Source organism: Xyrauchen texanus, chromosome 39 (assembly GCF_025860055.1).
Source record: "Xyrauchen texanus isolate HMW12.3.18 chromosome 39, RBS_HiC_50CHRs, whole genome shotgun sequence".
Taxonomy (NCBI): domain Eukaryota; kingdom Metazoa; phylum Chordata; class Actinopteri; order Cypriniformes; family Catostomidae; genus Xyrauchen; species Xyrauchen texanus.
The window spans coordinates 30136673-30149346 of NC_068314.1; the positions used below are offsets into that span (position 1 = coordinate 30136673).

The window sequence follows — 12674 nt, forward strand, 5'->3', positions numbered from 1 at the left end:
AGTATTTTTATTGTTATTAATTTCTTGATTTTTTTATTTAAAGATTACTTTTATATGTAAGACATGTTTTGTCCCTTAACTCAAGAATCAGTGAGCTTTTAGATGTTTGTCCCTAAAAAAAAGAGGAGCATTAATAGCTGAATCAGAATGTGGGGTTCTCATTGCATGACTTCCCAGTGATAACATCATTCATTTAAGATGCGTTCAACAGTCATTTTGCAAGACATGTGATTAATGAAAACCTGATAAGAAATGATATCTCTGCACAGCATTAAGCAGGAAATGACCGACGAACTAGCCTACGTCATGTAGATGGAGTGGGACGGTGCTAAAAAGAGACAGTATAACTTTTCGTGGCCCTGGATTATGTTTAAAGACGCTACCCGAGGACCCACGAGACTTACAGTCCATTTGCGGAGCTGTGTTTATGGATCATGTGTGTAATATAAACATAAAGTACGTTTCGCCGCTCCGCGCGCACTGGGGTTGAGCTGAGTTGGCAACAGGAGCCCACCTGTATTTAATCACAAAGACAGCAGACAGACATGCAACTTCAGGGGTGACGCTCAAAGGTGAAAAGTCGCGATTAAGACTCGTTATAATCGCCTGTGATGAGATCGAGTTAGTGAAAAGTCACAGACGTGAACTCACCGATGTTTTTCCAAGCACGCGGGTGCGTTTCACTGCGCGTGATGGGACAGCGGAGTGTGAGACAGCTCGAGGGATAAGAGACAGAAATGCTTGATTCCGCTCTTGAATTTTTAAAAGCGTTGTGGAACTCTTCGGGCTGTTGCCATGACTGCAGCGGTGTAGCATTTCTGCGCAGCCTGGACCTCAGGCAAACACATCAGCCCCCAAACTGAGTGATTCTCTGCCTGGGAGAAAAGTCCAGTTACAGTTCACAGCTTTTAACTTAATCCTATTTGCTTATGTGATCCTTTATCCTTTGGAGAATAAGCCACAGGAGTAAAGCATTCGTTTATGAGCATGGTCGTGAGTACACTTCAAATTCTAGTATTTATTATTGCATGCAGATATACATATAATGCATGCACTTATATGATGTACACTATCAGTCAATACTTTGGAGACACTTGGACTGAATTAAGGTTTCTTATTACCTTAAAAATCTTTTGTTTGAAAGGCTTATGCTTAAATGCCTAAAATTTGTTTTGTAGACAAATATAAATTTTGCATATGCATTTTTGTAAAGACTAGATTTTAATTCTTTATTTTTTAATGGATCCACAACAAGTGACTTGCAAACATGGGAACTCATTTCAATACTGTTTAAAAAACATCTCAGGTGGCATAAAGTTGGCCCCTTAGAGGGTGGCTAATTTGAAGTATCTAAATATTAGATGGTTTTGATTTGTTTGACATTACTTCCATTTGTGTTAGTGCATAGTTTTAGTTACTATTATTGTAAAATGTGAGAAATGCTACTAATAAAGAACGAGGAGGTGTGTTCAAACTTATGATTGGTTGTGTATATGCAATTAATCAAAACTATTAAATAGCAATGCATTAAATACAGGAAAGTGCAATAAAAAAAGGGCAAAAAGTGCTCAGGGAGTAATTTTCCCCCATCATTACAACAGGCACACCTATGTTTATAGGATGACACTCAACACACAGAAAGAGGGAAAGGAACCACTAAGGAGAAGAGCGAGCTCTCCCATACCCTCCTCTCGTCAAGCGGGCCAGGGAGGCAGAGACCCCTTGACTGACCCGTATCACCCTCCGCTCGCCCAGTCAGCCTCATACCAACCCGGAGACAAGAGCATCCACTCACAGACCAACTGGTCTTCAGACTCGGAATCGGACAGTTCTGGTGCAGAGTGTCTTTATCGTGTGGTTTTGTTGGGGGACCACGGGGTGGGAAAGTCAAGCCTTGCCAGCATTTTTGCCGGAATACAGGAGAAGGATGCCCACAAACACATTGGAGGTATAAATATTAAAGACATTTTAATGAATGTTATGCATATTATGAATATATTAGTTGACAGCCGTCAATGTTGCTGAAACTGTATAAAGAGCTTAGTCACGCAGCACTACTGTAAAAGCTTGTAGCATTACAGTGCCTCAAATAACATATTCTTAACTTTTAGGTCTGCATGATTGATTGTGTTCACAAATGATCACGTGTCACGATTGATCCTGAAACATGAATTGTATGGCAGTACATCAATCAGAGCAAACAGTACATACAGTACATTGATTAGTGTACCAGTCATTGTCTGGAGCATTGTGGCCTGATTTAAGCACATGCTTTCAGCTTTCCAGGGGCATAATGTGTGGTATGTGCTGAATAATTATTCTCTTGGTGGCCCGAGGGTGCGACACAATCCATTCTGACAGACACCTAAGACTGTCCTTTTTCACCAGAGACCTTTCTGCTAAACTTTCATTACAAAATGGCTTTAATAGATAGTACACAAAAGTGTGTGTCTCCACCACAACTACACCAAGTGCATTTATGAAAGCAGTAGATGTATGTCCGCCTATATGACCTATATGTTGATTTTGTGTTAATGGCATATGACCTTATGTCTGCTGGCAATTTTGGCTTTGACCTAAGCAGAGCATTGTGCAGTAACATCATTTAATTGACAGCCTAATGTCTGTGTATTGATCCTTGTATCTGTGTAGTGTAGACATATTAGTGGGCTATTTTTGGGCTTACTGTTTGACCTACAACAAAAGCAGTTTTTTATATTTTTGCTTTGCATTAAAGGAATATTCGGGGTTCAATACAAGTTAAGCTCAGTCGACAGCATTTGTGGCATAATGTTGATTACCACAAAAATGAATTTCAACTCGTTCTTCGTTTCCAAAACTTAAATTAATTCTTCTGTTAAAAGTAGTGTATTATTTCAGCTGTAACGTTGTTTAAATTTACATTTTTACAGTCATTTTATGGTTTTAGGGTTTGTTGACATTACATCATCATGGCAACAAAGTTGTAAAATTGGCTATAACTTTACACAGAAAAGGTTAGTAAGTGATTTTATCACATTAAAATCATGTTCACATGCATATTGTTTATGTCTTGTGTTGTGGCTATATTTTCGAAAAAGTGAGTATTGTAACGTTAAAAAATTGTCTCCCATTCACTTCCATAGTAATTGCCTCACTGTACCGCAGATTTTTGCTTTTTTTTAAAGGAGCAAGTCAAAAATAAATGTTTGGTGTGGTATAACAAGTGCTAATCAATATTATGCCACAAATGCTGTCAATTTAGCTTAACTTGTATTGAACCTTGAATATTCCTTTAAGTTGCATGACTTGAAATGTCTCAAACTAAACCTATAATCACCTCAGCAGATTGTAGACAAATGAAGGGTCATATTACATGTACTGTATGTTCTTAGTAGGTGTTTTCTTATGAAAGTGTTTCACAATATTACTATATATAAAGGCATTGATAACTATTTTTAGTTCATTAAGAACCTGAAGATTCTGAATATTCTTGATATGAAGGCTATGAATAACCAGATTTATTAGAGACATGTTTAATAAATGTATTTTGTGTGATACTGTTATATCTATGTTACAACTATGTTATATTCTTTTGATACTGTTATATCAGCTCTCTTGAAAACTCTTGTGATTTTAATTGAGTGGATTTGCCTAGATGACACATTTGTTTTGATTACTTTGCAATTGTATTGGTATGAAATAATTTAACTGGCCATAGTATTAAATAATAATATCAAACCGATGAATTGTGCATTAGCCTTATGCAGTTAAGCACATCTGTACAGTAATCTCTGTAAAGCATGTCTTAATTATAATTTAGATTTGATGATAACATTTAGATGTTAAGTGTCACAAAATTTTGAAGTTAAGCACACAGTTATTATTTTTTCTTGAATTCACATGTTTCAAGTCATGGCCAAGTTTGGCCTTAAGTGCTGTGCTATATATTGTAGTGTTATTTAAAAGTGTTCAGTTGATTTAAAGTGGAAAATGTAGATAAGACCTGTTTCACCCAAGAGCAAAGTGTGTTTTTATCTTCTTGTCAAACTAGCTACGCCATCAGTTTAAAGTAGACATGGTTCAGTGCTTTTTCCGCTATTCTCCTTCACATTCATTTTTCATGCTTGTGATTATGAAAAACATAGCAGCACGCACAGATAAACACATTAACTCCAGCATAATGAAAATTCCAGTTGTTTTTAGTGTCTATCCTTGGCAGCTCTGTTCTGTAAGTCTGTATACTCACTGTTTCACTTGCCTTTTTCCTTATTTTAGATGTCAAATTGATGTAATGTGATTTGAACATTACATGCTATAAATGAGTTGACAACAAATTCTGAAGAAACTTTGTGTGTTTCTATAGAGGACACATATGAAAGAACCCTCACAGTGGATGGGGAGGAAACAACCCTGTTTGTGATGGATGCATGGGAAACAGAAAAGCAGGTATGGAAACGTCATACATCAATAAGGCTCAACATGTTTACAGTGGCCTCAAAAAGTATTTGGACAATATAGGACACTTAAGTTACACTTAAGAATGTATAAATTCCATTACATTGGAAACAAAAGGTTTCCTTGCAGAATAACCACAGGTGTAGTTCATCAAATTAACTATGGACAGGCTCCAATTAGTTATATTTATTGTTTTCCAGTGTTTTGAAAAGTCTGCTTGTGCTATCTTTAAAATAAATGCAACATGGTTTGATATTTTGTTATGTAAATCAAAGGCATTCAAATATTTTTAAGGGCCACTTTTTGGGGCCACTGTATTTATGATCAGTTTACTGTAACCAGCGCCAGCAATATAAAGTACTTGGTGTACTACTACGTGTGAAACAAGAAAGTCGGAATGTATTTGGTCCTTGGAGGACTGCATGTGTCTGCCTCTGCCTGCACACATGTTTTTTCTCTGAGCTGCAAACACATGTCCCACCTACAGGGCAACAACACCATTTGTCCAGTGTTGTGGAAAAAACTAGCCACTCAAAAACATATTTTAGCCTATTTTTAAGATGTATCCATTTCAATTGAATAACAAATTTCCATCTAATTGAATTGAATAGTCTTGAAGAAAATGTAATTAATAAAACTTGCATTTTGTAAGATTTATACATTTTATTTAGTTAAAGATTAGGCAATTCAATTAGATGGAAATTTGTTATTCAATTGAAATGGACAAATCTTGAAAATAGGCAAAAATATTTTTTTGAGTGCAGTGCCATACTCCATTGACAATGAGCGGGGTTTATCTGTGCATTATTTATCCAACCTAGTCTCATAGAATTAACGTTACTATAAAATGATTTGTCCAAACGTACTTTTACGAGCCACATTCTATGTTCTGTTGCAGTTTCCTGGTGAAATGAACACAAGAGGCGCTACAACAACTGTACATTTTATTCACTTTCACACAAATCATGACTGCTACAGCTGATTATGACTTTATAAACCAGCCTGGTCTCATGAGATTTACATGCTGTATAACACATTTGACTGCAGGTTTTCATTGAAATGTCCAAATGGGGGCGCCAAAAGCAAGTAAAATTGTGTCGTCTTCAGACACCTGGTTTAAAGGTGAATTTTTACTTTTAATTTGAACTTTTGCCCGAACCTAACCAATAGTGTTTTGAAATATAAATGAAATGTTTTAAAAAGACATCCTTACCAAATCAATGCCTAAACTTAAACATTACATTACATTACAACCAGATGCAACGCCATGACACGCGATAAAAGCAATCTTTTCCATGTTAATCAGAGTTTTTGTCCGATCCAGTCACGACACACAACGAGCAACAGGGCTTTCTATTTTTGAAATGGTCCGGAACCGCAGTCAACAAATATGTCTAAACGTATTCTTATTGCAGTATATTAAAATTAGGGCAGTGGTGGCTCAGCGGTTAAGGCTCTGGGTTACTGATCAGAAGGTCGTGGGTTCAAGCCCCAACACCACCAAGACACCACTGTTGGGCCCTTGAGCAAGGCCCTTGAACCTATCTGCTCCAGGGGCGCCGTATCATGGCTGACCCTGCACTCTGACCCCAGCTTAGCTGGGATATGTGAAAAATAAATAATTTCACCATGTATATGCAGAAATGTATGTATAATGTGTGACAATTGGTCAAATTAAATTAATTAAATTAAATTAAAGCCTACATCTCAGTAGCCGGTTCAGAACAGCTTGATTTTGGCCGAGGGTGTCACACCCCTACCGAATGTTGTGCTTGAGGACAAAACACACACACACACAGAGAGAGAGAGAGAGAGAGAGAGAGAGAATGGTAGTGGAGAGAAAGTGTTGCAATTGTTTATGTTCACATGGTACTCTTGTTGTTATTTTGCCGATAACCACGTAACGAGAATGGTAGTGGGGAGACATCCTGGCTCACTCCAACTTTCTCTCCGCTTCCCTGTTACGTGGTTATCGGCAAAATAACAACAAGAGTACCACGTGAACATAAACAATTGCAACAGACTGAAGAAGGATGTGATTAATAAAGTAACTGTGCCCTGTGTATGTGCGTGATTGTGTATTTATCCCCTCGGGCCTTGCCGTAGAAAGGGTCAAATGAGAAAATGAGTACACGTTCAATAAATGCACTGTTCCGTCTGTGATTGCTCTGATTTCTACATTGTATTGTCAATAATCCTCATTTTAGTGTATGAATATTGCGGTGTCACGTCGAGTCTGGTGCAGACAGGCAAATAGCTAGAATCTTATTGTGTCGTGTTTGGTTAGGATGAGGTGGTAAGAGCATTTAAATATATATGAGAAGTTCAAAAAAGACATCCTTATCTTATCAAAGCATAAATCAAACCATTAGTGTTTTAAAATGCAGAAGCAAAATTTATAAACACATTATCTGAAGCAACCACCTCCTTTCGTGCTGTTTCTATGACTCCATAATGTCCCGTGTCAGCTTGAGTTCATGTTCATTTTTCACAATATTACTCACACACTGCTATGTTATGATATTGTAACGTGCTTACTATAATGCATAATTTGAAATATTATACATTTGAATGCTTTTATTACAGACCCACATACATTTACTCAATTATTCCAGCGAGATCAGCTTTGAACTTAGGAGTCCGCAGTCCAAGCATGCAAGCTAATACGTGAAATGAAAGTGTCACAGAAGTGAAACGAAATTACGTGGGTGCTTCAGAAAATGTGATTTTCACATTTTGCATTTTGGACACTATCGGTTAGGTTTTGGTGTTGTTTTAGGGTAAGGATGGCCGTTTGGTTACCTATCATTTGCGTTTTGGTTAAAGTTTTAGTTTTTACTCATTAAATCCTCCATCTAATATTCACCTTAAAAACCTTGTCTGATTACAACACCATTCCACTCGCTTTTGGTGCCCCCCTCGTGGGACAATTCACTGGGAAACTGCAGCGAAATGTGTAACAAGGCATGTCATTTTGTTTAGAATTTGTTTTGCCACAGTCACGTAATGTGCATGAGATCAGGCTGCATTCATCCATAATGCATGCTTTCTGTGCATTATTCATAATCACCAAGCTCTCTTACTTCTTCAACACCTCCCCTTCAACCATAGAGACCACTTTTCACTTTTCACAATTCAAACAATTCCTAATAGATATAATGTAGAACGAGATTTGATTTTATCTTGATATATATCCTGTTTCACTCTGAAATTCAGTACATCACATTGCACAAGTAAAATGGTTTGCCAATGTTTCATGTCAACTTTAAAGTATTTAACTCTACTTTTTAACCCTAACCCTTAGGAAGAAGATGAGAAGCGGGTGCAGGATTACTGCATGCAGGTGGGCAATGCATACATCATTGTTTACTCCATCACCGACCGCAGCAGCTTCGAGAGTGCCTCAGAGTTGAGAATCCAGTTGCGACGCATCCGGCAGGCTGAAAACATTCCTATCATCCTTGTGGGCAACAAAAGTGATTTAGTGCGCTCTCGAGAGGTGGCAGTAGAAGGTGAGGGAACCATTTTGATTCTTCTGATATCTTCTGAATGCACAATTGTTTGGTACACTGCAGATAGCCTTGTTACTGGCTGTTATGATGTCTTAAAAGACTAATGCAATAAGTATTATGGGGTCAGGCAAATGGTTTCACACAATCCTGGTCTTCTGTGGCAGAGGGTCGGGCTTGCGCAGTGGTGTTTGACTGCAAGTTCATAGAAACTTCCGCCTCTCTTCACCACAATGTTCATGAGCTCTTTGAGGGCATTGTGAGGCAAATCCGACTGCGACGAGACAGCAAAGAGATCAATGAGCAAAGACGCTCTGTCTACAAGCGACAAGAAAGCATCACCAAGAAGGCAAGACGATTCCTGGATCGACTGGTGGCCAAGAACAACAAGAAGATGGCCTTTAAAGTGCGCTCCAAATCCTGCCATGACCTTGCAGTGCTGTGAACCCAAAGATGCATAAGTTATGTCTACTCTCATTCTTTAAACTTTGGGTCACCTGTTTCTTTGTGTTTCATGTAAGCACAAGAAATGTTGTGGTCTTTCAGACACTGTATGTTCACCTTTGGACATTTATTCACGTTTTTGTTATTTATTTGTCAAATATGACCAAATGGAATATTGATGTTTTTACTGAATCCTTGTTCTGCAATCCAATAGATCAGATGTCTCATAGTTGTTATTAAACCAAAGGTTTTTTACTGTATATCACCCAACATGTGGAATTAGTTTTTTAATGAACATTTTATCAAAGTTTTCCTATTCAGACTGAATAGACAATAGTTAGAATTAACAAGCAATATTAATTATTCAGTGTTATTTATACAGTTTGTCTCTCAAAGAACTAATATTTTCACATTTTATTGTTTTTTTCTAACAAAGGGAGTACTTTTTATATACCCTGTAAGTTATTTGCTATGAACAAGGCACAGCCCATTAGAAAAGTAAAAGCTTAAAGAGCTAAGACTGATATTTTTTACGTATAAGTTTATTCTAATAAAAATACGTACTACATGCCAATCGTCATTTAAAAAAGCATGTGAATATCCTCCATAAGCCTGTCGCTTGGAGTCTTTGCAGCTTTTTTGAAAGAGGTTAGTCAGTAAATTTAGTAAACTATAAATTATGATGGTGTAAGATATTTTGCAGGAAATTATAATAGAAACAAGAATAATAGTTTACAAGCAATTTCTTTTTAAATGTATTTTTGTTTAATCCTTTGTCACTGGATATTGAGATACAATGTTTTTTTGTACAACAGAATGTTGTTGGTTTTGTAAATACATGGTCCAATGTTGTAAAATAATAAATTTCTATGAAATAGTAACAACATTTGTATTATTTTTGGCATGAATACTAACAGAATTATGACTTTCTGAGTTTTTTAAATCCCAATCTGTTTTATTGAGTTTTTGCTTTTTTTATTTTTCAAATACCAGTTTAATATGTGAGTGATTTGTTGTCATAGGTCTGCCATTCTTTTCAAAAACGTAAGTTTACTGAAAAAGATAAGTTTGTATGTTCATGCATAAGGTTTATAATGCAGTTTTTTAATGGAAGAATTTGCTCATGTTCCATGGCCTCACCTTGGACTATTATTTGTACAATAATGAAGAGTTCAGATATCCAGTTTGAGTGATATCCTATTTTCCTTGATCTCAGATTCAGTCCAGTGGCTCAAAGGACTTTCCCACAACACAGCTGTGGAACCGGTCATTGAAATCCAATCACTGAAACAATGTTCAGAAAGAAGTACATTCAAAAAGGCTATGGCCAGTTCCACAGACTCTCTCTGTGTGATGAAAGTTTAGTACTCCACTATGTGCAATTAAGCAGAATAATGTTCTCAAATTATCATTTCAGATTACCCTCTCAGTGGATGTTCCCAGTTGTATAAGGTCTCAAAGCAATTCTACCTATAATGAAAACCATTATGCTTCCTTTATTATCCCTACTCAGCCTGAGTTAAAGCTGAAGCGTGTGATGTCTGCGCCACTTGGGTCACCAAATGGAATTCCAAAAATAATCAATTTTAAAACCAAAAATAATCATTTTTAAAACCAATTACAGAAATGTACTTCTGTTGTACAAATTGATAAACCTGACCCAAACTCTCGTTGTAAACCTTATTCACGCAAGCACCATCTTTGATTTTTAATGGGAAGTACAACGAGGCTGTGAGGGATAGACTTACCATCTCTTCAATGACACGAACAATATAAAGCTGTATGGAGCTACTAGATCACATCTGATTTTCCACTACTCATGTTGTCTGGAGTTCTTTGTACTGAATGTTCTTGGACATATATTTTATCAACGTTTTGTCTGCAGAACCATCCAGAAACACTTTAAACTGCAGTACAGCCCATTGAAGAGACTGTAAGTTTATCCCTCACAGCCTCGTTGTCACTCCCATGAAAAATCAAAGATGGCGCTAGCGTGAATAAGGTATTGTTAAGTCAGTGTTGCTGGACGAGCTTGACTTGAACGAACAGTGAAATGTTTGGATGTTTTAGATAGCTCACATACAATATAGTTGACTTATATTAAGCTGGGATATGAGAAAGAATTTTACCATTACACAATTACACATAATAGCATTTAGGCAGGAATATATTATATTGTATAACATTCTTTGTGATCTAAAACATAAGGATGCAACAATTTTAAGACGACATAGATCATTATTTTCACCCTGTCCTTTGTAAGCATACCTGTGTCTACCAGGGCTATCTACAGTTGTTCAATACCCCAAATTCAGCCACCAAAATAACCAAGAATACCTTGTTACACAAATACACAAGGGCAAGTTTGTGGATGGTAACTTTTCCAGATGCTGAGGAAGCCTAGTCATGGATTAAATTACTGTCAATTGAGAGTCTCAACAGAAAACAGTTTATATTTGTACAAGATTTGATCTGTGCTCTAGTCTAGACCAGTCTACTTTTCAATACATTATTTAATCTGTCTTGTGTAAAAAAAAGTATTCATTAGATAGATTTTTGTTTTCAGTTAGTTGCACCATTATTGTTAGGCTACTTTATGTTTTGACATGCACTGTATATTTAAAGAAATGTTCTGTGTTTAATACAAGTTAAGCTGTAGATTCCCACAAAATCATATTTCAACTCATTCCTAGTTTATTGTACAAACAAAACTAATATTTTGGTTACTGTGTGACACTTACAATGGAAGTAAATGGGGCCAGACCTTAAATGCTAAAATTCACATTGTTTTCATACTTGTAATAATGGATCAGCTTAGCAAGTGATTTTATTGCACTAAAATAATTTTAACATATGTTTATGTCTTGCTGCTATACTTTTAAAATTGTACATTTCAATGTTTATGGACTGGTCCCATTCACTTCCATTGTAGTGCCTTACTGTAAATACAATCTTCTCTCGTTTTTTTAAAGAAATTCTAAAATATAGTTTATTTATTTATTTATTTGTGGTAGTCAGCATTATGCCACAAATGTTGTCTATGAGCTTAACTTGTGTTTAACCCAGAATATTGCTTTAACACCCAACTGACATGTTCAAATCAAATCACTTTATTGTCACACTACCATGTACACAAGTGCAACAGTAGGTGAAATTCTTGTAGGTGACATGTTGCTCATTTGTCCATGTGGTTGAATGAGATTTTGATATGCATGCGAAGGACATGCATTGGGGTGACCATTGTTTATCACCAGGAAAAGAAGCAGGGGACCAGAAGTGCAATTAGGCCAGCCAGTGTGCTGTGCCTGGGTCAGCTCTTTCCACTGGCCCTCTTGTCACCACTGGAGTGGGGGAGGGGACATGGCTTGCTGGCTGGGAGCTCAGAGCATTGATTTGGTCTGGGTAATGGAAAGAATGCACCACTCTACACTCAAGCTTTCCCCCAGCTAATACAGCCTACACACTGGCATGCAGAGCACACACAAATACACATCTTTGTTTTCTTTCTGTGCATTTAAGAGCAATCTTTGCTCATATGCACATGGTTAACGTTTGAAAAGCCAACCAACATTTGGTATCGTCTTCAGTTCAGATGTGCTGTTCTCTAAACAGCTTTAAACTATTATTAATTTCCCAGTTGTTTCACAAAGTAACAATTAACATCATCTTCACATACCTTCAGGTATATCTGTGGTTGAAACACACGCAAGGTTGTTTCTTCTTTTCATAACAAGTGGAACAGAAGTTTTCTCCAAATACCAAAAATAACTGTATTAAGTGTATGACATGAGATTAAAACGGGACTCATTTACCAGAGCCATGCAGTAATATCTAACACAATAGAGAGAGAGAGAGAGAGAGAGAGAGAGAGAGAGAGAGAGAGAAAAGTTAAAAAGGCCAAGGAGGTGACAGTGCATACAGGAAGATGAATGATCCTGCACTGGTTGCACTGACTGGTTCTTGTAACGTGTCAGGAATCTGCCGTCCTCCAGATGTGTGTCATGTTCATACTGTGGAAAGCCTCTGGAGAGATTTACATTTGGCTGCACTCAGCCGCACCATGAACACATGGAGAGGGAGCTAATTACGGAAAGTTGGCAGCCAGCAGAATATCAAGCAAGCTGTGGCAAGACTCAATGGAAAGAATGAGATTAAACCAAGAAAAATGTGGGGTCATACAACCCCCCCCCCCCCACTCATCAAAATGCTACATGAAATGCAGCACTCATCAAAAAAAGATCAAATATTTTATTGTTATTTTATTTTTTTAAATGTGTTGTCTGA

At 37.0% G+C, this 12674-nt stretch overlaps 1 protein-coding gene across 1 annotated transcript; it reads left to right on the forward strand.

The window, feature by feature from the left end:
* Positions 1-347: 347 nt before the first annotated feature.
* LOC127632844 (GTP-binding protein REM 1-like) lies at positions 348-9230 on the forward strand. The gene is made up of 5 exons (XM_052111649.1): positions 348-993; positions 1602-1948; positions 4346-4428; positions 7742-7949; positions 8114-9230. Exons 2-5 carry the CDS (start codon positions 1621-1623, stop codon positions 8389-8391), a joined length of 897 nt encoding a protein of 298 aa, XP_051967609.1. The 5' UTR covers positions 348-993; positions 1602-1620; the 3' UTR covers positions 8392-9230.
* Positions 9231-12674: the final 3444 nt, after the last annotated feature.